This window comes from Diplotaxodon limnothrissa, linkage group LG1, assembly GCF_057381915.1.
Source record: "Diplotaxodon limnothrissa isolate DT_005_m linkage group LG1, D_limnothrissa_male_GT1.1, whole genome shotgun sequence".
Classification (NCBI taxonomy): domain Eukaryota; kingdom Metazoa; phylum Chordata; class Actinopteri; order Cichliformes; family Cichlidae; genus Diplotaxodon; species Diplotaxodon limnothrissa.
The window spans coordinates 38,444,705-38,472,412 of NC_140596.1; the positions used below are offsets into that span (position 1 = coordinate 38,444,705).

The 27,708-nt window shown below is 41.4% G+C and overlaps 1 protein-coding gene across 1 annotated transcript; it reads left to right on the top strand.

The window, feature by feature from the left end:
- Nucleotides 1-4,463: 4,463 nt before the first annotated feature.
- znf408 (zinc finger protein 408) lies at nucleotides 4,464-27,101 on the top strand. Its single transcript, XM_085358241.1, has 10 exons — nucleotides 4,464-4,574; nucleotides 6,305-6,590; nucleotides 11,365-11,423; nucleotides 13,342-13,541; nucleotides 18,230-18,544; nucleotides 18,584-18,987; nucleotides 20,266-20,475; nucleotides 20,778-20,901; nucleotides 23,475-23,708; nucleotides 26,347-27,101. The coding sequence occupies exons 2-10, from the start codon at nucleotides 6,309-6,311 to the stop codon at nucleotides 26,991-26,993; spliced, it is 2,475 nt and encodes an 824-aa protein (XP_085214367.1). The 5' UTR covers nucleotides 4,464-4,574; nucleotides 6,305-6,308; the 3' UTR covers nucleotides 26,994-27,101.
- The last annotated feature ends 607 nt before the right edge of the window (nucleotides 27,102-27,708 follow it).

A 27,708-nucleotide genomic window follows, 5' to 3' on the forward strand; every position in this document is an offset into this window, starting at 1 on the left:
GCCAACGGTCCAATATGCCTTTTTACTGAGCCAGTAACTATTGTCCAAGACAACAGCAGCATTAGCAGCACACACGAGCTTCTGCTCAGCTCAAGCTTTATTTCTTAATTATGTTATGCCTAAAGCAGTCAGTTTGTCACGCTGGCTGGTTTTAGCGTTCTCTTCTATGTTCAGGCATTAATCATCCGCCACGAGCTGTGCAGTGCGTAGCTTCTCAGCGGAGCTACAACAATGAGCCTGTTTCCTGTTTCATGTCTGTAACGTCAGAAGAAATGCACGGAGCCCGTCAGCTGCCATGTTTCTCTGCAAACACAGGATTTATTTGTGTGGACGAGTCATGTCTGCAGAGAAGGTCTTCATCTGTGCGAGAGACTTCATTATGTGTTTGGTGTTTCTCGATCATTCTGGCACAGTTCTCTCATCATACTAAATACGTTCAGCAGCCACTTTATTAGGTACGCCTATGCATTACAGTAATGCACCCATGTCAGCGAGTCAAAGCTTTTAGTCATGCAGACGTGGACAGTCTGCTGAAGTTCAAACACACAGATGAATAACTCGTCACAGATGTTTCTGTTGTCACAGATAAACTGGCACACACTGTAGAAAAATGTCACCTTATGGGACCACAGGGGCTCTTTGCTGCAGACGTTACAGTTTCTTTATTTCCCAACTTTGACTGCATTCATTCGTACACTTGTTTTATGTCACTGATGCTGTACATGGAGGCTGTGCCTCTTTAAAAAGCATAAACCAAAGAGCAAGAGTCCACCTTCAAAGCTGTGGATGTTTCTGACATAGAATCTTTTTTACTGAATAAAATGCATCTATTCTATAGTTTCTATTGTTGTCTATATGACAGTGTTGTTGGTTTGATTAAAAAAGACGAAAAAACTATAAAGAATGCTTCCTCACATGTACTGTGTTATTGTTGTATATTGACTCAGGAATACACACACACACACACACAAACACACACACACTTCTGTCTGCTGTAAATACAATAAATGGTAAATGGCCTGTATTTATATAGCGCTTTACTAGTCCCTAAGGACCCCAAAGCGCTTTACACATCCAGTCATCCACACATTCACACACTGGTGATGGCAGCTACATTGTAGCCACAGCCACCCTGGGGAGCACTGACAGAGGCGAGGCTGCCGGACACTGACCACTGACCTCTGACCACCACCAGTAGGCAACGGATGAAGTGTCTTGCCCAAGGACACAACGACCGAGACTGTCGGAGTCGGGGCTCGAACCGGCAACCTTCCAATTACAAGATGAACTGCCAGCTCTTGAGCCACGATCAAGAGTATATTTGCAGTAAATCATATTTTCACATGCATGTATATATAAATTTCATCTTATGATCATTTAAGGGAACAGGGTAACTTTGAGTCTGTACAAATATTCAGCTACTGAGAGAGGAACTCAGATGTTTTTAGTCTTTTAGTGACATTTCTCTATCAAGGAAAACTAACCGTGTGCTTCACATGTGCCTGTGAAAATGAGAGCGTCAACCCAAGCATGTGTTTGAGCACCGAGCAGCAGAGTGCTCCGGGATATGAATCCCTGACACGTAACAATGAAAATAAACACACATTTGCCTCATTATGGAATACACCCACCAACTCAGTGTCTTAGTGTGTGTAGTGACTCTGCTCAGTGTTAAATAAACCCTTTGGTTGTTACCTCCTGTAATGGGTTGGTGTTTCTCTTATGACTCTGTCAGTCTTAAATTTGCATGTGTGATGCTGTAGATGAGGGATGTCGAGGGTGAGGTACAGACCAGTGAAAATCCCCCTGTGTCAGTGTAAAAACATTTAGCTACACATGATCACTGAAATATCTTAATATATGACAAAGCAATGAAATTTCAACAGCACATCTCAGTTTTTCCACATGGTAAATATGTAAAATTATGTTGTGCTCACTGCCCAGACTGTCCTATATTTATAAAACCTTAATAAACGTTTCATTTACTAATGTTTTTGTTAATTTTGTTAATTTTTTTCTTCATTCAGTCAGCCTTGTGTCAATCCAGGAGGTCACCACCCAAACATGCCAGGTAGAGTCAACAAACAGGTCTTTCACCTTTTTGATGTCACAGTGAGCTCAGTGTTTCTGTGGTAAATAACACAGAGCTGACTCATGGGAATAATAACATTATGGTGAATTTGTATTTACCCAACAGGGTGGGATGCATGTGGTGAGTGCTGCCTTGTCTCTGAATAAGGTTCTTTCAACAGTGTCCAGCAACAGAAACATCGCCGCCCTTGAGATGAATCATCTCTGCTCTAAACATGTTTTGCACTTCTATATTAGCAAAAAATGAAATGGTAAAATGTTTGTAATTGTTATTTTTAGCAAGCTGTTACTATGATTGCAGCCAATAAGAAATACTGATTTGCTTGTCGGAGTTCAAATTATGAACTGTAATAGCAGATCTGACATCATTTCATTCAGCACCAAACAGCTTCATGCAAAACCATCGATCTTTCCATTGGACTGCTTCTCACATATATGGTGCTTTCTGTTCTTCCTGAGCACTCAAAGGGGGGATCAAACTGGCAGGTAGCGAGCGAACAGACATCTGTGAGAAAGGTGCACCACCCAGCAGCGTGGAGACTCTGAGCTGAAATAAATCGGATGCATATGCGCTGCCTTGAAAAAGTATTTGTTTTTTGGTTTTTTTTGCACATTTGTGACATATTTACATGTTTCAGATCATAAGAACAGTTTTAACGTGAGACAAAAGTAACCTGAGTAAATACAAAATGCAGTTTTTAAATGATCATTTCATTTATTAAGGGAAAGCCATGTGTGAAAAAGTAATTTTCTCTTAAATTTAATAACTGGTTGTGTCAACCTTGACACCAAGACCTGCAATCAAGCGTTTGTGATGACTGGCAGTGAGTCTTTCACGTTGGAATTTCTGGAAGGTTTTTGAGCATGTTCATATTTTTTCTTTTGGCAAATGAGATGAGCCTTGGAGTTCTTTGGTGGAGGCCTTAGTTGTGGTTAATCACAATTAATTCATGATGAAAGTTTTGCACATATAGCTAATGTTGATTCTAAGATATCTTGAAATGTGCATACATCCCATAGTTCTGTTCTACATCGCTACAAATCTGCTACATTTACTAAAAAGACTTCTTCCTCCTTCTCTTTTCAAACCTCATCCACTCTCCACTTGCAGTTTATCCATCTACTGGGGAAACTATGGTGGCGTAAGTTAAACTGAAAAACGTGTGATGCAGACTGTCTACCTCCCAAGCTATATATATGAATGACCACTAGATGGTGTAGTGCTGCTGCCAGCTCTGAGTTGCAGCTGTGACCTTTTTTCTTTTCTTTTTTTTTTTTACCATGAGGAATCCAAAACGTCACCCCTTAGTATAACCTGGGGGATTACCTGTAGACGACTAGTATACTTTGTGTGGACGTCATGAATGAGACTTCTTTATCTAGGATTATTAAATGTTATTATTCGCGTAGATTATTTATTTGTGTAGATTAGTTCTTTTTGAAATTCAGGTTAGTCTGAAAAATAAATGATTCATCGTGTTCATACTTTTGTGCAGATGGTGCATACTGCTTTATGGGAATGGTTTGGAAATGTTTGCCTGTGTGCTTTTATGCAATATTATTTATTTCTTTTCTTTTTCTTTCTTAAAAACAAAAACAAACAAAAACCTTAATCTGACAGTTAAGGGCAGCACTCAATCAGACAAACAATGCCTCATCTCAAGGCCTTTATTATTAAAAATCTAAAGTAAAGGATACTCCTCTGCAAATGCCCCCCAAAATTATCCAGATAAGCACAAAATATGGATTCTCATCATGCCTTCCACCCCTCTATGATCAGCAGTTTTTGCCTAGTCTGTCTGACAAATAGGACTGAATTTATACAGCTAACATAGAAATATAAAAATAGTTAGTAAAATGTCACAAACGTTACGTTTTTGAGGTATAGATATGTATTTTTATGTGCATGCAATTAAAGACTAATTTTACTCTTTTTATTTTTATTTTTACCATTAGAAATTACTGTATTGATAGATAGACTTCATTGCCATCCAGTCTATACACTAAACAGTGCAGAAAAAAATAACTATTTCCTGGCTCAAAATAGCGCAAAAAAGAAACAAAAAATATATAATATGTACAATATATAACACATATAAACATATGTAGTAGATAATTTTAATACTTTTATAAATATATAAAAACTGAAATATAAAGTAAAAGTGTGACAATAACTAAAAAAAATTGCTTATAAATATAATTATTGGACATTAGATTCCAGAGAGAGAGAGGGGGAGAGAGAGGGGGAGAGAGAGAGAGAGAGAGAGAGAGAGAGAGAGAGCGAAAGAAAGAGACAGAGAGAGGGAGCCTTGTCTCCGGTCCGGAACCAAAGAACTGTTTGAGTTTCCAGGTCGGACAATAGAAGACGCGGATTTTGGTTGATGTTTTCTTTTGCTGGATAACGATGGCTTTCCCAGAGTTTCAAGCGGAATACATATAGTGTTATAATAAACTATCTGTTCGAGATAGCGACCGCTCACTGTGTATGTACACATTTATTATAATTCTAGAAATAACTTCGAAAGTCGTTTGTGGTTCACGGACTTTTGCTAGTTAGTTAGCTAACCAACGCTACGCGGGCTGAAAAGTTGGTGGCTGTAAAACATCGACACCAGTAGTTACTGTTGACTTTCACAGCAACGTAGGTGCCTTGAACGAACGGACCAAGTCCACGGTCCGCTGTATGAGACTGCACTGCTTACACTGAGCCAAACGCTTTGCCGCTAACCTAGGAGCGCAGCTGTAGCGATCACAGTTGGCCAGAAATGCGTGTTCCCTGCGTTAGTCCTGCTCAACCTCAGACCCGAACTCTTTCATGGCATGCATTTTTAATTTCTCTTTGCTATTTGGGCTGATTGAAAACAAAGAATGTTTTTTTTTACCTGATGTAGTTTCTGAGAAAACTGATATCCACATATGAGGACATTCGCTTTAAATTTCGATAGAACACTAAGTCACATTTAAAAAATGATGTGCAAAACTCTTTATTTGGTGTCCTGAGTTAAAAAAAAAAAAAACCCCAGTTGTGCCTCTTTGAGCAGTATGGCTCATTTGAAATGCTGCTAACAGCTGCAGGAAGACGTATGTCTGTGACAGTGTAAAAATATTGTCAAAGATTTCTGAACATCGCACGAAACACGAAACATTTGTCCAGAAGTGCTACTTCAAACGTGTGAACATGTTTACACCTAAATGTGTAAAATTTAGCATTGTGGCTAGACAGCCCAAAATGTGATGTCCACATATGTGGACGCCACGTCCTAGGAGGTTAAAGCAGTATCCTTTCAGATAATCAGAGGTGAGAGTCAAATATACAACGTGAGAAGTAAATACTACAAACAGTGCAACAATTTTCAAGATGAAAAGAAAAAGTCCAAAGTTTTGATGGTGCATCTTTAAACGAGTCAGTCCACCTCTGTTGAAATGACCGGTTGTAGCTATATTTGAGCATTAGATGGTTATAATGATATTTGGTTTCTGCAAATGGAAATAAAACTGAAATATAATTTACAAATAGTGCATTAACCAGTTTTGAACTTTTTTAATACCCCCTCCTTTTACACAGACTTAACAGTATTAGTATATAATATTGAGATATAGCAACATTAAGCTATAAATATGAAAGATACTTTAATACTAGGATAAAAATCCTTTGCAGAATCCATGGACCTTGTCCAGTGATGTGTTTCATCCCTTGAGATCCTCTCCTGGACCTTTGCTGCACCTGCCTTCAGATACAGCTTGTTGTCTTACAGACCTTTCGGTATATCTGAGCTTTACAGGGTGTTTTGTATCTTTAAGAATTTTTCATTTGGTAGCTATAATGCCTACATTGTTAATGCTATAGTTTTGATGAGCCCCTGGAATTACAGTCAGAAGGCTGCATTTTAACTACAGCAGCATTTCAACTAAAAAATAATCTTGAACGTCAGCAGGAACTTTTAAGTATTCTGCAAAAATTCAAGAGGGATCCAAATAAGCGTTCAAAAGTAGAGTTCAAATGAAGTACAATAAAGAATGAATTGTAGTGTAAAAATTAGTTGTTGTTTAAAAGCTATTGTAAACAGTGGTGGAAGTGAGCTGGAATGAAAGTGGTTCATGGGACGCTTAGATCTTCTGCAGTGCCAAATATGTGCAGCACAGCGTTGCAAGTTTACAACGTTATCCTTGGTTTAACTCGTGCCTGTAACCTGCTTCGTATTGTTCTCTACAGCTCGATGGCCTTTCTCGGTCCTCCCGTCCCATCTGCTCTTGCTTCATTTCTCTACTCGTCGCTTCCCTGTGGCTTTGCTGTAGGCCCCTCACGTCTCCACGAGGGCAGGCTGGGGCTTTGGTGGGTCGGACGCTCACTGGAGGCTGGATCCCTGCTGGGGAGAGACGGGGACATTGAGTGGGCCTCAGAGTATCACGCTGAGCCGGAAATTCACAGTGAAGACGGCAAACTCGCCACAAACTTTGAGACCGAAAGAGATCAGGCCACGAGAACAGAGGAAGAACAGGTAATGCACAGTGCTCACAGTATGCAGACAGAGTGGGCTATAGTCACTTTTAATATTGACTGTGCTTGATTTTGAAGGAGAAGTGTATATTTTTCATTTGGGCCTATTTTATAAATATTTCCAGATCTGAATATCTGCACTGGCTATCAGTGAGCACACTTTCATGTCCTTATTTTCATCCACTCAGTGCACTTTGTTGTTCTCTGTTTGCTTCAGCATGCAGTACCAGCAGCTGGTGTGCAAAGCTAACATATAATGCAGGGAGATAATAGCAAATAGGCTGCTGTTTGGAGAGATTGTTCAAGTTGTTTGGAGTCTGATCTTGCTACTGTAAGGTATTAGTGTTTGGAGAAAATCACAGACTGTATATAAAAGATGGACATAATGAAGTGACCCTACCTATTGTAGATTTCTGCACTCTGTACTTTGAAGCTTCAGCGTCTTAGCCACAGCCGTGTTGGTTTTTTGTTTTGGATACAGTGACGGTGAGCATATTTGGATGAGAGGGGGAACTGCTCCGATATCAGCGAGCTGCATCTATAAGCTGTATGTGTGTGACTCACACATGTAGACACTGCTGTTTAGGGCTGGGCAAAAGACCAATCAAATGCTTGCTAAACTTAAACTACCACCTGTACTGTGTGTGAACTGCCCAGTTGAGTAACTTGAATGAGTGGAGGTGAGGCCTGTGGGGCAGCTAGCAGCTACAGCTCTCTGTATCAGCACTCCTTTGTCGCTCTGGAGGGAAACCATAGAGCTGTTATGAAGGGGTTAAACCATCCACAGAGGCCAACACCACTCTTTGTACAGAGCTGTAAAAAAAACTTTTTAATGCTGTCAAATTGGCCATGTTAACATGGGCCTTTTTGGAGATTGAAACGCGTTTGGAGCCAGCCAAAACTCCAGGACATGAAGTTTTTGGCACCTCCGTGTTGGCTTTATTTTTCAGCCCTGGAGGTTGCCAGAACGCTAAACCGACAGTATCGAGAAGCTTCACTGACAAGCCTGTTATTTGGCCCGAGCAGCAACGGCGTCATGTCACAGCTGCTTGCTTTTTCAAGGTCTTCACGCAAGAAGCCTCTGCATTGGTTACATTCCTGTTATTATTCTCTGCTCGTAGCCAAGAGTTACACAGAGACAGACATCTGGCTTTATCCTCACAATCTTGTAGACAAGTACTTACCTCCAAGTATTCACCTGTCCAGTTCAAACATGCTAAATAGCTGTGGAAGGCCTCAGACATGTAAAGAAAGCTGCATGTGCAGAAGAATATATGTTGGACCAGCAGGTGAATCATGATTCATGACATTGTTTTGGCTGTGTAAGAACTGTAAGCCTGACAGAGACAAAAACAAGCTACAGATCTGGATTCTGTGCATGTGGTATGTAAGGAAGTGAGGAGAGTAAACACACACTGGTGTTCCTGAAAGTCTTTTCAGTGATTCTGTCTCACAGAAATAAACAGACACTGTTGATCCAGTAAAAGTCAAACATCTTGTCCTCAGTGACATCGCAGAGCTGGAGTCCCGATGGTGGGAGAAAAAAAACGACAGGAGGTGCAGCTGAATGATATCACAGACTGGCAGAGCAGTGGCCAGCAAATCAGCCTGTAGGGAGAGAGAACGGGTGAAGCAGCAACTGAACTTTTAAATGACACTTAGGTCCCTAAGCTTTGGGACAGTGACACATTACTGGCTCTGCACGCTGTTATAGTGGATTCTAAGTCGAACAATTAAGTTGTGTTTGAAATGACTGACTTTTATTTTTCATTCTGGGGTTTTTACAGGTACAAAATCTTCCCACAGGCTAAACACACGGACACACACACACACACACACACACACACACACACACACACACACACACACACACACACACACACACACACACACACACAATTTTAACAGTTGGATGAAAATCCTTCAAAACCACAAACATCACAAAATGCTTCTTTTCCTCTGCCAGGCCTTTACAGCAGCTGCCTTCATTTGTTGCCTGTTTGTGGGTCTTTCAGGATTCAGCTCTGAGGACCTCTGCTCTGCTCGGGTCATTACCTGTTTGCACTGATTGTTTTCTCAGGCTGAATCTGAGCAGAGAGTACAGCCTGCAGCCAAAGAGTCACGCTAAAAAGAAAGTACACTGCATTCAAACTATGATTACATAGTGAGTGTTCCATATAACGATATGTATCAGATGACGATATAAAAATGTCTATCGTTTGTTTCGTGGTGTCGCAAAATAAACTGTTAGCAACAACGACAGTAAAACCATCGCGTCACGTGTCCGCTTGTTTATTTTCCACATAAACCTTTCACAATAAAGCTCAAGATCCTGTTGAGACTTTTCAAAATAAACGGAATCACGTGAAAGATGCAGAGTGTTTACGGATGAGAAGCCAAAAAGAGCCGTCAGGTGCTAAAAAATAAACCTTAGACTCAAACGTTAGAACAGGCTTTTCCCTGCAGCACGCCGTGTAATAAATACTCACAAAGAAAACAGCAGCCGATACAACCTATGTCTAAAAATGTGCAGTTTCATGCATCAGTTAAAACACCCGACTCCAGCTACATGACGCCCAGCTGGAAACACTTCAGCAACCCGAGATTCACAGAATTTACAGAAAATATTACATTACATTTTTTGTGATTTATATCGTTATCGGGACGATGGATGTTTTATATCAGGATATGAGAGTTTGGTCATATCGCACAGCCCTAGTGAGTGATGATGAGTGAGCTATCCCACAGGAAGGCAGGACGTCACTCGTCATTCTGTAACCACTGAACTTATCAGAAGGTAGTGTCTGCTGCAGGTGAGGTGAAAGCAGTCACTTTCTTTGTGACAGCTTTTTTACCACCAGTGGACAATATCACACACAAACACCCCCCCCCCCCCCCCCCCCCCACACACACACACACGTATAAAACACCCCACACACACACACACACCCCACACACACACACTGTGCTGTCTGCCTGCTGTCACCACCGTCGTTTGCTTTTAATATTAGTAACACAAGAAAAAATCATATTTTTCCAGCTAAAATCTTTTCACTTCCTTGAGATTGTTGATTACTGCGAACTTCCTTTTTATGTTTATTCTTTTTCCTTTTGTTTTAATGTATCTGATATTTCGACCCCTCTGTTTCCAAAGCTATAATCTGGAGCTGATTTTCACATGAATCTGTTTGTACGGTTCACTGAAAATATCTCTCTGTTTTTGTTCATAGTGACCTTTAATTTGTAAAAGCCTGAAAAAGTTTTTACTTTCAAAATTCAGAAATGTGTTCCTCTGGTTATTGTGCACAGTTAATGTTCATGAGCATCACTAGGGATGGAGAAAAAACTGATACGGGATAAAATCGCAATATTTTTCATGGTGATTTTGTATATATATGGATATTTAATAAAATACAGTAAAATACTCTGTGAATACCACCAACGAGCATTAAAAAATATCATTGAAAAATATCATTTTTCATCACATAAATCTGTGATTTACAAACACTGAGGTTCACACCCTCTTGTTCGATCATTGGCTAACGACATGTGAGTGACAGCTCGTTAGCCAATGAGCATGCAGTTTCATACCACAGATGATCCTCCATTTTTTTCTAGAAGTGTTTTTTGGGAGCTGTGGCTGTCGCCTCCCACCTGGAAGCCCCATCCATGTTTTATACTGTCTGTGTTGGCGCTCCTCTAGCGTGTTCTCCCACCTCACCCAGTGGAAGCTGGGTTAAGCTCCAGTGCCCTGTGGTTAAGCCGGGACATGGATGAACGTGCTGAATATTTACTGCATGTAGAATGAGTGAAAAATCAAACTTGAAAAGTGAACTAAATTAGTGTCAAGTTCAATAAGGGGCGGCAGTCTGATTTGTTTGTGTGTGATTTTGGACTCTTTATTGTCTCGGTGTTTATTTCACAGCTCTACTCCTTCCTCCTGCCTCAAAGCTTTGTGTCTTTATGATGCAGCTGACTCTCAGCTGTGGGACAAATTGTTGCTTTAATGCCCTTTAAAGCGCTGCCATCATAAGTGCATGTGATAATAGAGTTTCTCTCTGCATGCTTAACATTGAGCAGAGATAGAACAAATCGCCAGTCATTAAATTTAACCTGTACAGAAACCTTCAATTATCTCATCTTTGGGCCTGAATCGTGGCTGCACCTGAGCTCGTCACATCAGCTCTGCAGGACAAAAGCAGTAAGCACTCTTCAGCAAACACGCTGATCCTGTAAGAAAAGAAACGTTCGAGCGTCGTTCCAGCAGAGTGAAATCTCAGACCTGAATCCCTCCTGGCTGACTGAGGCATCTCATTGTGGGGTTAGCCTTGAGATGCTTCATAACGATTTCACATTGTGTGGGAGCTTTTGTCGGATGCCGTGCTGTGTCGGCAGCAGACGGAGCAAGAGCAGTAAATGGGAGTGTTTCTGCTTAATTAAGTGCAGACCCTGTGGGAAGATAATGAATCATTGCTTGTAATTTCTACCAAACGTTTTAAAGAGAAAAAACATGAAGAGATCTGGTCAGCGATGCGTTGCTTTATCTGTGATTAATCTTTAAAAAAAAGATTTCTCACAGATAATTTGCAAGGCACCTCGATCAATCCACGTACAATGCACAAGCTGCCCCTCTGAGACAGACGGGAGGGTACTTATCACAATTCTGAACATTATAATAAAAGTACATATTTCATCCTCGTATGGCAGAGTCAGTCCCGGTGCAGGATGGGAGACGGTGTGTGAATTATAAAACATATATTAACTGTGTTTTCCAGGCTTCAGTGGTGAAAGCAGCAACTCGAGATGCTTCCATACAAAGAGCCGTCTGGGTCAAGTAAGTCAGTTTTTCAAAGCAGACATTTAATCTGATTTATTTTGGACAGTGAAATCAAACACTTCCTCCTCTGATTTATTGCCACTGAAATAAAAACAGATCAAATTTGTCACGTCCATCACTGTCCTACAGGAACTGTAGTAGTGTATAGTAGACCTATGAAAACTGAGCAGGATGTAATGGGTGAGGTCAAACACTGTCCCTGCAAATACTCCTGATGCATGTGAAACTGCTTCTCTAATCATTAAAGTGGCTTTCAAATGTCATGAACACGTGTGGCGCCGTGTGCCAATGCCAGTGTGGCAAACCCTGCACTCAGTGTGGTTACACGTCAGTCTGGTTGGTTTTATGAACGCCATGTTCACAACTTCCTGTCACAAAGAAAAGGAGCTAGGCGTTGCTGCTATCTGCCTGCTAGCATGTGGTTGCTAACATCTTACAACCATTATCGGCTGGTGTACGTTAAATAAACCAAAAAAACTAATGAGTAGTTTAACCAACTAGCAACATTTAAACTTGTGGTTGACCAGAAGTTTATTTACAATGGTTCTTTGTCCAGAAGGTAACATTAGCATGCTAACATTGTCCCACAGACAATGCTAGCATGCTAACAGTACAGAGTTGCAGTTCTTAAAAAGTCACAGGCTGTATTCATTGTGAGGGTTACCTACTTTGTCCAGTATCACATTTGGACTTCAGATGCACAGTGACTGAGCTCACCCAGTAAAACAGAGGAGGCTGAACAGGCTGGACTTCCTTAAATGCAACGTTCCTTTATTTATTCAGCAAACAAATACACTCTGTATAAAAATAACACAAGTTAGCGTGATAATTTCCATGTACCAGGGAAATAAAATGGTAAAATATTAATAATTGCTTATTCAAATACAGGACATTGAATGATTGCACTAATCTAAAGGCTAATAATGTTATTATAATTCATGACAGTGCAGTCTAAGTATAGTTAGCAGGTAATAACTGTTAAGATATTTCAGCACAAACTTTGTGGTCAAGGACACAAAGTTTGTGTAATATTCATTGAGTGGGTCCGTGAATGTCCAGCATGCATGGAGGTGATGTGATTCAATGTCACATTCAGTGTAATTTATTATTGGAGTATTCTGATTGATTGTGATTTGGTTCAGTAAGCCTGGAGTCTGGATTTTACCATCGTGACTTATGCAATAGAAGCAGAAACAAGACAAACTGGGAGACGTTGATTTTCTCCTGAAAATATTCAGGCTTAGATATTCTACTAGACTCAGGTACGTGTTCAATGCGTGGCATGGAAGGAGAGTGGCAGCCTGGGTGGAGGCGTGTTCGCTGTGTGATGGGGAATCAGCTGTCCACGGTGCTAGCACCACGGGCTCCTGCTGCAGCTGCTGCTTAGATGTGTTGGAGTGTTCAGATAATGTTTAGCTTTTCGTATAAAGCACCCATCATATTCAACATCTGGATGCTGGAATGGCTCCTGCATCACTATTTGAAACTTCCTGTTCCTCAGCCATCTCCGTCCATTCTGGAAGTTTCTACCAGGTGGTTTGTTTTTTCAGTGCTGCAGCCTGCATGTCGTCCACATTACCTCCTCCTGCAGGCAGTGTACTCCACAGTTCCCTGATTGAAAACTGGACCATTTATCTCTCACTGACTGAAACTGGAAACACAAATATTACCATCACATTCTGACGCTTGTCTCCTGCGATGGGTCATCAGAGACTCAAACACAGACAAAGAAAATAAAGAGTAATCAAATAGACTCTGCTGCCACATTATGCATCACCTCACATACATTATGTTGGCATTCAGCCTTTTTGCCCTAATTCTCAGTAATCAAATGCAATAATGCATTATAAATTCTGGGAGCTTCTCTGATTATATACATTTTTCTTTAGTATGTATTTCTGTTGAATTCCCCCAGCTTTGCCTGCCAGGCACCAAGCAGAGCCCAGCAGAACGTGTCGGTGCAGTGTGTGTGGGGGGATGTGTGCGAGGGCGAGTGTGTGGATGTCCGTCTGCGTCTGTGTCGGGACATCCAGCCGGGAACAGAGCTGCTGCTGTACGCTGACAGCGTGGGAAAAGTGTGTTCACATGTTCGTGGTGACTCCGCTGGACATACAGGTGAGAGCGAGAACACGGTCTCCTCATGTCAGAGTCTGTCATTTATGTTATATTAGGAATATTAGAGCTTTTTCTCAGTTGGATTTTTACTCAGATCTGTATTTGTCTTTTTTAACTGCATCGTCACAGAACTTTGCAGCATGTTAAAATAAAATCACAGCCAATTAAAATACATTTAATATATGAGATGATCAAAGGTTTATTTATCTATTTAACACAGAGACCAACATCTTCTGTCATCTGCAAGGAAGAGTTTCTGTTTCACTAACAGTTTCAAATCCAATATTTATCGTCTTTTTCGCTCGGGTTTGTCCCTCACCGGTCCTAGAGAACGTCTTTCTTCTTAAGCTGTCTAAGGAGCTTGGAAAGAAAAGCGTCTGGACTTCTTTAAGTTGCTTGAAGACATTTGACCTCTCATCCGAGAAGCTTCTTCAGTTCTAAGGTCAAATGGTGGAGAGTCCCAGTAAAATGAGCGGTGCTGAGGCAGATTTGCAGACTTTCTGCAGATTTAGCCACTACAGACCTCCCAACTTCATGTGGCCTTCGTATTAGCTCGTTACTTCTGTCTGAATGAAGTGGTTTCTGTGAAAATCCAAAGAATATGATGCTTATGCTGCTTTTCAATGCATCGCCTTAATGCTGTCTTAAAAATCCAACAGTGAGCAGCTAGCTACAAACTCTACATAATGACAAATAAAAAAACAGATGTGGCTCCTTATTAGGATTAGCTTTCTAGCAAACAAGTTAAATTACACTAAACTAGGCTAAGCATTAGCCAAAAGAAGATGATGTTTGTAATCAGGTCGTCTGGCCTCCAAGGAAAGCTGTGGTGACATCAACAGGCTATTCGAGGGATTGTCTCGTTATGCTGATCGTCCTAATGTTAAAAACACTGTAACACAAGCATCAGCCTGTTGTTATGATGATATGTGGATTCAATTCATAAAATGACTTTTAGCAGTAAAGTCTCCTTACTTCCACTCTTCAGCAGTCTAGTTTGGTTGAGCTTAAACCCACTGCAGCTTACTGTTTCTGTAGTTTTGTCAACCGTTGTGTGGCTGTCTCTGCTCAGTGCAGTTAGAAAGTCGTAATCTGAGTTCCCAATGCTTCTCATGAACAAGACATTTCAGTGCTGCTGCGATGAAGATCCCAGGAGATCAGCAGCATCAGAAACCAGCCTGTCAACGTCTGCGATAACATTTTGCCCTTTCAGTTATTACATGTTCATGTATCTGTGGCTCCTGATCCGTATCTGTAAGAGTTTATGTATTAAACCAGGATCACATGATCGGCTGACTGTAAAGTTGCATAAACGAGCACAACTAGGTGGATGGTTTCTGGATAAAGTTGCATAGATATATCTTTGTGTATCCAACCCTTTGCAAATGTCAAGATGAGTTAACAAATCAGACACATTTGCTGGAAATAGTCGTACTCTTGGAGTACTTGGAGTACTTCTTGTACTTCATATAGCTGTTGTTGTGAAGTGTGCAAACAGAAGTTCGAGTGGGTAAGGTGCAGTTTTCTCTCTATACTGATTTATGTGCTTCACCTGCAGGATCGAGGGGGACATTTTCCAATTCGTAGGTCTGAGACTTGAATGTCTCAGCTTCTATGTCAACATTATTTTCATGTTTAACAGCATCATTTAGTTTCAGCCGAGAACTGCACGCTGAAAAATCTCTGCAGTCAGATAAAAGTCACTGAAAACTAGGATGGAAGCTCGGGATTAATAATTAGTAGATGTAAAAAAAAATCTGGAACACAGAATGCATTAATTAAAAGGGAAAATGGAAGGAAACAAATGTTGAGCTTATTTGTTTTAGAGACAATAATATACTCTCCAGCTCTGCTTATCTTTTATTATTTATGTTTGTGGAGGAGTGATGTGTTATATGCTGTGATCGATGGGACACTGGGGAGGAGCTTCATGCAGAAAATACCCAAAAGCACCAGACTGTGGATGTCTTATTAAACTTGTGCTTATGTCGTGTTGATTCAGGCTGAAGCTATAAATCTCAAATGCATTTCCAACACAATTTTGAATGCTAAATGAAAGATAATAAGATAAAAGCAATTGATCCCTGCAGGGAGGTTACACTGCTGTGGTGGCAGATAGTAATTAGATTTAGAGGGGGGAAAGAAAATTGCAATATAAAGAATAAAATAACGAGTACATAAAGGAATTAAAATGAACAAGAAATAATGAAAGAACAAAGGTAAGCAATGAAATAGATGGAAAATATTTGAAATCCTTCCAGAAGAAAAACACAGCAAGCAAATCATAAACCAGACAACTACTGTCCATAAGTAGTATGTGTTTGTCTAAATATGGGTTTGTAAGTCATTAAATGCAGTAAAGACATTTGTTTCTAAACCTAATTAGCGCACGGACAGCACAGCGGTGCTCGGTGGATATTTAGGACATAAAGGCACAACATTAACATAAATACAGTGATACAGATATAATTGAGGCACAAAAGCTTTGCCGTATTTAGGCATTAGTTCTGAAGCTGGTTTAGTCCATGTTTCACTGCAGTCCAGAGATAAAAGACAGACGGTTACAACAGCTCAGTTTTTCTTGTGCTGCACTTGTTGAACAGAGTTATTTTCCAGATGGGGCTCGTGTCCACAGGCTGCTGTTTCCGTGTTAAGTGCCTACGACCTCATTTTCTGAGCACTTCTGTCAAGCGCTCATTGTTGCTAGGATACAAAAACTGTGTTCTAGCATTCAGACTTCAGTTGCTTTAAATGTGAGAGCTTAAATAACTGGGCTGTCAGTGACAGCAAAGTTGCAAACCATCACCATCATCACTTTGCACTAACAAGTGCACATTTGCTAGGTTAAAGACTGGCCGAGGTACCACTGGCATCCTCACACGCATCTCTGTCAAGTCTACACAGGGCTGCAGTGAATGTGGAAAAAGGCTGTAGAAGCACAGCATAAACATTTACTGTAAAGTTGAGTTTTTCTTCAGTACACTTCATATTCAAGTCACTGAGTAGAATGACTGAGGAGACAACTTCCAGTGGGTTAGTTTGGTAAATTGGAGTATTTATATTTATGAGTCCAGAAAACCTAATTTACCATCAAGTATTATGATTATAATCTCAGTCAGTGGAAAATCAAAAGTGTGTGCGTATGTTACGTCCCTCTGCAGCTTTTAATCGTCTCAGTGTTTTCAGCTGGTGCTAATTGGCCACACCTAGTCAGGTGTGGATAAAAGCATACCTGAGGCAAGCTTTCCGGCAGTGCACTAGTCTTTGCCTTGGTGGCACCAGCCATTTTAGCCAACCTGGTTTTCCATTTTAGGATGAAACCTCTTCTCACCCACACTCTGTTATTCATCTCCTTTTTTTTATGTTGCGGCTTTTGAGCCGGGTCGTAACAGCGTAGAATTACCAGTCCAGTAAAACATAAAGGTTGGCACTGTGGCCCCAAAATAAGGTTTAATTTTTTTTGCCCCCCGTAAGTTAAAGTCCTACTTCACAGTAAACCTGATGTGTGCATTTTGAAATCCGGTCTTTGGGCGTACAGGCTGGACAACTGGAATCTTTAATGCTTGGAATTTTACCAGATTACTGAGCCGTGTCAGCAGAGGTGACATTTATGGGCACAGCAGTGTTGCACAAATTGAATGACTGTCAGCCACAGGATGTGTATAAAGGATCAAAGTAGATTCAGGTTGTGCTCTGTGAACGATTATTGATTTCTGAGTGAGATCCATACCATAATCCTGCCATCTTGTTTAAAACCTGACATGCTGTGGCAGCCACAGTTCAGTGGGTGTCTATGTCCAATGACTGTGTCCATCTTTAATGTAAAGATATATTTGATTTTTTTTACTGAGAATACAGTGAGCACGGTAAGAAAAAAGAAGGCAACGATGAGCACTGTCCATACTGACGATAGGAGGATTAATATGGGAGGAAGACGCAGCTGCAGTCCCCCATGTTTAACTTCTTAAAAACTCATGGCATAGTATTGCAATACAAAATGTAAAAAATGCTGCAGTGTCTGAAATCTGATAGTTCTGAATTCTAGATGTTTTAACCAATTGCTACATTAGCCAGAATGAGCTAGCAATAGCTTGTTAAAAATTATGTGATAATTAAGCAATGAAGTAAAGAATAATTTAACACTGACATTTATGCTGTACAGTAAAATGATGTTTCCAACATAACATGATTGTATCCATGCTTAGATGAGGAAGTTGACGGCACTTTCCTCCTCCTGAGGCTGCCATCAGTAGCCTGTTAGCTTAGCTTAGCATAATTACTGGAGGCAGGGGAAGAACTAGCTTAAAAGCCACTGTCTTGTGGTAACCACAACAGGAAGCCAACTAGTTTAAGCCTAGCTTAAGAAATGATCTGATTTGTTAACCTCTGTAAAATCATATTATAGCTCTTTGTTTAGTTTGTGAGGTGTATTAGTTACCTGTGTCTTTATTGTAGGCTAAGCAACCAGCTACAGCCTCCTACTGAAAAACATGTGTGGAAGTGCTCTGCCCTTTGAAAGCCAACAGGGACTGATTGTTCTCCAACTCAAATCACAAAAACCTCAAAATATTCAGTTTACCATGATATAAGGCAGAAAAAAGCAGCAAATGCAGATTTCTCGATATTTAAAGCTGGAAACAGAGAATTTGTGGTGTTTTTGACAGCTTCACTGTATTTCTATTGGTCAGGAGAGAAGGTGGAGCAGAGAGACCACTCAGAAGCCACAGCTGCCAGTGTGTCAATCAATAAAGAAGTGACAGCTAACAAACAGGAAGAGAAAATGCAGGATGATGCAGAAGATGAAGATAGAAACCCCAAAAGATGCATCGAGAGGAGTCACCCAATTACACAAGGGAGGAAGAGAGTCAAGGGGGTGCTGTCGGAGCCGAGTCCAGACTATGACAGACAGCAGGACGATACCACAGACAGTGTAACAGACAGGACACCTGATAATGACACAGCAGCAACTGGTAACAAAGACAGTGTCCCGTCTCCTGTGGACAGTCAGCCACACTGTAACTCTGCTGAAGGAATAATGGCAGAGCCCAGAGACTTCCCTGCACCCGCTCCTGTCCGCTGCAGCTCCCGCCTGGCTGCTAAACCCCGACGGGTTCACTGCCTGAACAGCCGGGTGAAGCGACTCCATGCCCGCCCCGACTCATCCAAACGCCTAGAGGCACAGAGCCAGACCTCCACCAAAGATGGAAAAAGCTCAACAGAGATACCAGAAGGTGAGATGGCTGCAGTGCTTTGTCCCGATGGAGTCGCCCATATGTGGCATTCAGAGACCAGAGAGAGGCGCTACAAGTGTCCCATATGTGGTAAAAGGTTCTACCAGATCGGCCACTTGAAGAAACACCAGTTCAGTCACACGGATGAGAAGCCTTTCACTTGCCAGGAGTGTGGGAAAAACTACACGTCAGCAGAAAGCTTCAAGGCTCATCAGGTATCACTCAGTCAGCTTACTGACTAGTCCTTTATTTCGACTCCTTAATTTTATCTCATAAGTACACCGCATGATGGTGAATGCACATATTAAATATAGTTAATATAGTTACAGTTAGGAGGTTCACTTATATACAAATAAAGCTTGTGACACTGGCTCCAGATTGTTCCAAACGCTCTGTTTCAGACAGTTGTTTTCAGTCCTGGCTTTGAATGATGTCATAAGGAGCAACCAATCAGAAGAAAGGTGTTTTATAGTGAGAGGGAATGAAAGTACATCAGCTTGTTTCTGACACTGGGTGAACTGAGAGGCTGCACAAAAAGTATTTATTTGAATGATGTAAAGTGTCAGTGTAGGTAGTGTTAAAAAATAAAAAAAAAGTTGGAAAACACTTTATTAGAACCAGATCAAAAGCCTCTTCTTTCATTTCATGCCTTTCTTTTTTTACCCAGTTGCTCCCTTTTCTCCTCTTATTCTCTTATTTTCTCCTCTTCTTGAATACAAAATCCAAATGATTGAGGTAGTGATCAGAATGCTGTGGCTGATCTGTATATACACAGTACAGCAATATGTCTGCGATGAGCTGAAGTTTGAGAAAAATCAGGTTGGATGGAGGTCCTTACAAAGGGTCTTAAATGCACTTTTCTAGGAAAAGTGCATTTAAAAAGCAGTAAATTGTCACTGCAGCAATTTCCACTCAAAGTGCTGTTGTTCATCTGAGACCGTACAGGGTCAGAGCAACTTGTAAGATTTTTTGGAAAGTCTGGATGCTAAACCACAGGCAGGTTGCTTACACCTGTAGACATCCTCACACATCTTTGTTTCTCTCCGTGCTGTTCAGCGTGTCCTTTTTTATGTCCAGGCTTTGAGTCCCTGAATGATTCCTCTCCTCCAGTACAGTAAAAGTAAAGTAAAAACACAGTTTTTAAATGTTTTTATTTCTTTTTTATTCTGAGTGGTGGACACAAAAAGTGTTGTGCCAAGGAGTAGAAAAAGTGGCCTCTGAATTGCACACCAGAATGTTTTTGGGGGGTCAGGTTGAGTGGATTGGAGACAAAGTTTGAGAGGCTGAGATGGTTTGGACATGTGCATGGAGAGGAGGGGTAGTAGAAAGGTTGAGCTGCCAGGCAGGAGGAAAGGAGGAAGAGAAGGTGGACATGCAGAGGGCCGGTGTGTGAGGAGAAGATGCTTGGGATAGGGTGCGGGGGAGGCAGATGATCCACTGAACAAGAAGAAACAGATTGAGTTAAATATTGTATAAAATCTATTTATGTGTAGATGAGTCACCGCGGGGAGCGTCCCTTCTCCTGTCCTCACTGTGAGAAGACGTATGGCCTGAAGCGGGACCTGAAGGAGCACATGGTCCTGCACACGGGGGAGAAACCCTATACCTGTGAGCACTGTGGGAAGGCATTCGCACGACGCCCATCCCTACGCATCCACCGCCTCCTTCACTGCAGTAGAATGAGCTACACTCAGCCTCCTAAGGTAGGGAAGAGTTCCACCCTGTTAGGTGTTTGTTCTCTCACATGCGCCGACATTTTCAAGTAATTTTAATAAGGAGGACAGTGCATACAATTGATTCATTTCGTTCTGTGTGCAGTGAAGAAAGCTGTTTCCCAGTGTTGTTTGTGTCTCAGCACCACAGTTTGAAATCACTCACGTAGCATCTTTAAATTTACACGCCAGTCTTGTTTTCCTTCTTTTTCCTCCTTGAACAGCAGTTTGAAGTGAAAATGTTTAATAAGAAGGAAAGAAGACGTGCTGCTTTTGTGTTTCTCCTCTCCCAGGTGCAGTGCACAGTCTGCCGCAAGCTTCTGGCTAACTCGGGCTCTCTGAGGAACCACATGAAACTCCACACGGGGGAAAAACCTCACATCTGTCAGCACTGTGGGAAGTGCTTCAGTCAGAAAGGTAACGTCCGAGGCGTGGGTGTGATCCTTCAGCTGCAACAAGCTGATCACTGGTCAGATGTGCTCGGCTGGAAATGGCCAACTTTTTACAGAACACCAGGTCTGGTTTTAATATAAGAAAATGTAATAAATTTGTCAGACATACCTGCTTCATAAGTCACTTCTTCATAATTAAAGAAAATATGTGATGAGCAGAAAAGAGACAGAAAAAATGCAAACAGCTGTTTTAGCCATAAGTCTGCATATTTTAGTTGAAACTCTGTGACTGTCAAAGTCATTTCAGCTTTCAGACCAGCAGTGAGATTCTCTGTCACGCTGCCTGTTGGCAGTCAGAAGGTTTTTGTTTTATGATCATTAGTAACTGCATGATCTAAACTCACACTGCTTCTCTTTAATAACCGGCCTGCTAATATTTTATTATCAGGTGTAATCAGTTCGTCCGACTTTAACGAGGGTGCTCTTTATTTCAGATTGCATGGTTGTCTCTATGATTCAATTCAATTTTATTCATATAGCGCCAAATCACAACAAGAGTCGCCTCGAGGCGCTTCATATATGTGCTGCAGCAAACTCTAAAGCAACATTTTGACACAATTAACAAATACTAAACAAGGTAAATGAAGCCTGTAGGAATGCCTGAATCTAGATGTAGACAGATAGTGCTGTTGGTTCACTTCATTGTGTGTTTATTACATTTAACAAAATAAACCTATAGGCTACATGTGCAGATGCTTCCAGCACAGCTGTTTCTGTCCTGTGTGCAGTTTGCACTTTACCAACGCATCCTTTTGTGCAATAAAAATAAAAAAAGGTCTATACCCCGCCGCTGTAGGGGGCGCCACACAAACTAACAATCAGCTGATTAGTGTACTTTAGCACGATTATAAAATATACCGGCTTCCTGTTTTGCCACAGTTTATTTGAGAACATTGATCGTTTTTTCGGCAGTTTTTAGACTATTCTATATTTCTCCATAGATATGACCTAAAACATCATTGAAGAGAACCCAATATTACATTTGTACACTATGCAGTGAGGAAGATGATTGATGAAGTCCATAATTTCACCTGCTCCACTGAGGCAGCAGAGCTGCTTCTCCCTGGTGCTGCCATGAGGCAGAAATCATTCCTGCAGCTGTACAGTAACTCTCCTTTCTGTCACAGGTGAACACACCTGTCGGGCTTAATAGATTCTGTATTATATCTTCTTGCAGCAGTTTCTTTGATTTATAGGGGACATATTATTTATTAATGCAAATCCTTAGTTTTACTTTTTACTCTTTGATTTGGATTTTCTCACAGTATAAGACCCTCACTATGCACCTGTGGCACTTCACTGTGCTCATTTATTGTGGACTGTGCTATTTTTATTTCTTTATCCTGCTGATATAACAGGGATCAATAAATCATCAATGTGTCTATTAATCTAAGAAGGACTCTGTGGGCTCAGCCTTTGACATATGCTGAGGAGCTCAGTCACTCAGAGGCAGTCAGAGCTGCTGCTCTTTTCTTCTGGGGGGGGGGGGCAGCAGCTTTTTTAATGTAGATGTGTTAGTAAGAATTGAATTGGCTGGTGAATATGGGAATCAAAAACCAGTCCTTATAGAGAATTGGTTCCCAGTAGTCCAGTTCCTTGGAATTGTTGGTCTGCTTGCCTGTCGGTCCTGCTGCTCTTGCACTACAATATGCGTGTAAGTTTTTATGTTTATTACACAAAAGGACAAGAGTGCAGCAGTAAAGTTGCATCATGCTACTTCAGCTCTTTGCAAGCTAATGCTAAGCTGAGAGCACAATGAGAAATGATAAGTGAATCAATTAGGATTGAAATCAATAAGTAAAATAGATAAGGGAATCACAATCGCTAAATTCTTATAATTCATAATTTCACTCTGCTGGTCATTTCTCACAGATGCTATAAAGGCATCATCATGAAAGTGAAAGCAAAATGAGACGAGAGACATTTTGTTAAAGTCGTGTCCCAGGATATCACTGAAAGTCCCGAGTGTGACGCCAGCCTGTGGCCTTTCTGTGTGCGTGGGTTGTCTCCTCCCACAGGTCAAAGACAAGCAGTTAGTGGGGTTCAGTTAATTGTCCATAGATGTGAAAGTGAGACCTTTGATTTGGATAACAGGAAAACAGTTTAATGGAAACACAGAAATGCTCAAACTGCAGTGTCATAAATGAAGCAGGTTTTCAGTGTTAGTCGTCTCCCTGAACCAAACTGTTTACACACACAGATCAAATTGATATTGATCTTCTCAACTCGATACGCTGCTGAAAAGTAAACGTGTTACTTTCTTACTGTTGTAAAGTGTTTCCCAAAATGTCACATTTGTTCTGGTCACACTGACGTCATCATTTTTTTCAATAAGTGACTGTTACCCTGCTGTTTTCCTTCCACTCGATGTCGCTTCCAGCTGTGATCAATTCCTGCAGTTTATCTTTCCATTCGTCAAAGTGACACCACCAACACGTTACTGGACAAATGCATCATTCCCCTGCTCCCACTGCTGCTACAGCCCCCCCGACCCCTCCCTTTTAATAAGCAACTGTCTCTGTCTGTTTGTGTGTGCAGGAAACCTTGAGTGCCACTTGAGAATCCACAATGGAGAGAAGCCGTTCTCCTGCTCAGAGTGCAGTCAGACATTCTCCCAAAAACCGGAGCTGCGTCGGCACATGTTCTCCCACACCGGAGGCGGTTTTCTCTGTAGCTACTGCGGAAAATCGCTGAGGGACCCCCACAGCCTAAGGTCCCACGAGAGACTGCACACTGGAGAAAGACCCCATTGCTGCCCTATCTGTGGAAAAGGTTAGAGCTGCATATTAAAGCTTTATAAGTCAAATCATTTTTTTAAAGCAAGGAATGAGGCTCTGCAGCAGACCCAGGACACGCTCTCGGCTGACCTGGGAACGCCTCGTGTTCCACAGATAAGCCAGAGGAGGTGGCCGGGGAGAGGGAGGTCTGAGCTTCTCTGCTTAGGCTGCTGCCCCCGTCACCCAGCCTGGATGAAACAGGATGAGAAATCCCTCAAGTCCTGTAATGTGTATAAATGTATAATTCTGCATAATTACCTCTGTGGCATCTTGTAACTCTGTGTAGCACAGTATGCTTTATATATACTGTCCCAGTTGGAAAACCAGTAAGTTGAGTACATTAAATAGAAAAACACAAGCCTTATGGATTCAGAGAAGTAAGCTATAGAGTAGGAGCTCTAATTAAATGCACTTTAAAACCTCTGAAAACGACACTATGAGAAACCCACATTTAGACCACACACACCACAAGGCATTAGTCGGGAGGCTTTTCAGTCACGCTGTAGGGTGATCGATATTAACAACTAAACCTTTAAACACAAAAGCCTCAAATCAAACCCTGAAGAGTCAAAATCTGAATCAAACGTAGAGATGTATTCTCCCTCTTACTACAAACAAATGAAGCACAACTACAGTATGTGTGCAAAAATACACATGACTCAATATAAGGAAAATGATTACAATTGATTTAAAGGCATTCATTTATATTTAGCAAGTCATTGTGCATTTAAAGGTGTAAAAAAATAATGTGCACATTTACGAGCCTGAAAAGACGAATAAATAAGCCAACAGTAAGAGCACCGCACCAATCTCAGAAACCTGCTAACCCTTCATCCACAAGAAAAAACTGGTGTCTGTGTTACCATCCGTCAGATCAGTGAACCACTTAAAGATGGTTTAAGAGTCAAAACAAGCATCGATATAACCAACAGTGCGTGTCAAGCACTAGGCCTCCTTATATACATTATATTCTGTTTTGTTATTTTGTCAAAGAACTAGAAATTATTTTTTTGTTAAAAACTGCAGCTGAACCTAAAATGAGGCAAGTTGGACAATTTCCCTCCAAATAGCCTCGTTTGTCTCACTCATCTGCAAACGTTGTGTCCTGCATGCATGACTGGAAAACACAAACTACTCGTTACAACTTGGGCCAGCTTTCTTTTTACGAAGCATCAAACAGAAAGTATGCATCCATCAAGTTCAGGGTTTTATTATTGATGTCCAGCACATGCAAGAAACATTTTATCTCTCACGGACAACTGAGATGTATTTATACCTCATTTAATTCTGTTCTTGTATTTACAGCAGTGAGCATGGACGTTATATTACTGACAGATACATGAAGGGTTATTTAGTGTTGTGAAGAAGAACTTTCAGAGTACTCTTTACAGTCCTGTGAAGAAACAAGTGCACCCTAAATAAGAGGCAGGTGTTGATGATCAAATGTATAAGTGAGCCTGACTCCCTAAAAGCAGGAGGTTTGACAGTGTGCTGCATGTAGGTGTGTGTTAATATGAAGCCGCAGTCTTCCCAGGAGTGCACATCCAAACAGATCCACCCAGGCTCAAACTGTGCAAAGCTCAGACAAACAGCTACACCTGAGGCTCTACAGCTCTCACGAGTATGTTAAATGTAAAAGTTCATGACAGTTAAATCAAAAAAAGACTGAACTGAAAGCCTCGTCTCTCTAAACAGAACATGGAACAAAGTCCTTTGGACAAATACGAGGACATGTTTGGCCATAACTGGTGAGAAATAAACACCTCATCATCTGCCAGGCAGGGTGGTGGAGCGGTGGGCACCTTGTAGTCACGGTTGATCGTGACCTCCCCCGTACACTGAAGTACTCTGCAGTCGGTGTGTGTGAGATGGAGCTTGGCCGCAGGATAAAGATTCCAAGCACTCCAGGCCCAGTTAGTCCAGACCTGATTAAAATGCTCTAACATGACCTTAAGATAGATGAATGTCGACAGTCCTCAATGAACTGAAGCCATGTTGTAAAGAAGAGTGAGCTGAAACTCCTCCACATCGACGTGAGAGACTAATGAAGAAAATGATTTCTTCAAGTTACTAAAGATGGTTCTACAAGCCAGAGAATAATGAGCTGTTCTTAGTTTAAAGCTTTTTTCCAGAGGATCATATTTCTTAGATAAACACAGGCCTTGAGTGCTTTACATACAACGGCTGTAATATATCAGATTTTTCTTGATTTTGTAAATTGCATTAAAAATAATGATGGGTTATGAAATCAGACGTCCACTGTACAAAAAACAATACAGGTGTAAAAAGTAACACAGCTGCAAACAACGAGTCAGCTCATCTTCCATCATCCACGTTTAATTTGTTTTCCGCTCTTTTTGTGCTTTTCTGATGACAGATGACCTTGGATTAATCATGCTCAGCTCATGTGTAGAGACATGTTGTGCAGCTTGAACTGTAACTTTATGCTCTGAATTTGCTAAAGTTTGACCCTGACAAATATATAGATATACTACACCAGCCATTAAAGTGAAAAAGGAGGATAAAGCAGGGTATACTTTTGATTTACGAGCTGCTAATCTGAGTCAGCAGATTGTATATTCATGTTTGGTAAATCTTTGCATTTGAAATGTACTTTTGAATTTTCTGTCTAGGCTACACGTTGGCTACCAAGTTGAGGAGGCACGTGAAGTCGGCCCACATGAAGGAGAAACCATACACCTGCCACTGCGGCGCTTCTTACACTGTGAGACAAAGTCTGCTGAGGCACCAAGCTCAGCACAGGACAGACGGAGGAGTTCAAAAAGAGGAAGAAGGAGGACGTGGAGAGGAGATGCACACCAGAAATCAGGAGGTTCCACAAGAGTTAGCAAGTTCAGGATGCAGTCACCCAAAGCCAATCAGAGGCAGACCCAAGAAGAACTTCATCCCTCAGGGCACAGCAGAGAAGGACGGAGGTGAGGTCAAGCAGAGAAGATCACAAGAAAAAGGAGAAGAGGAAGCAAAATTAAAGACACTTGACTCAAGAGAGGGAGATAGCGTAGCTAACATCCAGCACGCCGTCGTGTACGTCCACACAGACGACCTGTCAGCGCCAAGCTCCACTCCTCTGCTCTTCACCTCGGAGGGCTCGCTGCCTGCAGGGACAGAACAGGAGCTGGTGGAGGTTTTGATATCGGAAAGCGCAGAGCAGTGCATTGTGGTCCACGGGCAGCAGGGGGTAGGAGAGCTCCTGATCTTACAGGAAGAAGGAAGTGGACTTTGCTCTGTTGCTCAGACAGTAGAGATAAACACAGTGTAGCTGTGATCATGGCTTCTGAACCCTTTGAGGACATCTTTAGTATTTAGGCCCTTCCTCTAACCTACCTCATCAACGGTTTATTTATTTTGGTACGTTTTATTGCCATTGAACGACCTTTACAGAACAGCTGTGAACTAATTTGATGGATTAGCTGCCATCAAATGATGCACACTTACTTGTCTGCCTTCTGTACAGGAAAGTGTGGGTGTATAGAAAAAGCTCTGAACACGAGCGAACTGTTGACACCCAGTGCTGACATTTACTGCTGATGTGCAGCACTTATGCTGTAAAATTGGCATCAAATCCTCTGCATTTACTTGGTTATTATCTTGAGTTAAAAGAAACAAAATAAAAACAGGGTCTTGTCATTATAACCAAAGAGCTCAATCTTTGTCTCGTTTGACCATAAAACTTTCTCCAGAAGGCGGCTGCACATGTCAGTCGAGCTCATGTATGTTTTGTAGCAGAGGCTTCATTCTTGGTTGGCACAATCAGTCCATTACAGTAACTGGCTTCACTCGTGGTGCTGGTGCTCCAGCAGCTGCCAGTTCATGGAAGATTTAAGGCTTACTGGTTCCTGGGTTGTTCCTAAACAGATTCCTGTTTGGGTGACAGATTTGGTCGTCCTACAGACCTTGGAAATATGCTGACACATCATACTTATGTCCAGTTACAGATCTGAGAGTCTGCAGTTACATAGAAATCATCCATTAGG

What these genes read in the sequence shown, in the direction of transcription:
- znf408 (XM_085358241.1), top strand. Translation starts at nt 6,309, where the DNA reads ATGGCCTTTCTCGGTCCTCCCGTCCCATCTGCTCTTGCTTCATTTCTC. An exon ending in CAAAGAGCCGTCTGGGTCAA is followed by an intron (nt 11,424 to 13,341) that starts GTAAGTCAGTTT and finishes GAATTCCCCCAG; the next exon opens with CTTTGCCTGCCAGGCACCAA. An exon ending in CTGCCCTATCTGTGGAAAAG is followed by an intron (nt 23,709 to 26,346) that starts GTTAGAGCTGCA and finishes TTTTCTGTCTAG; the next exon opens with GCTACACGTTGGCTACCAAG.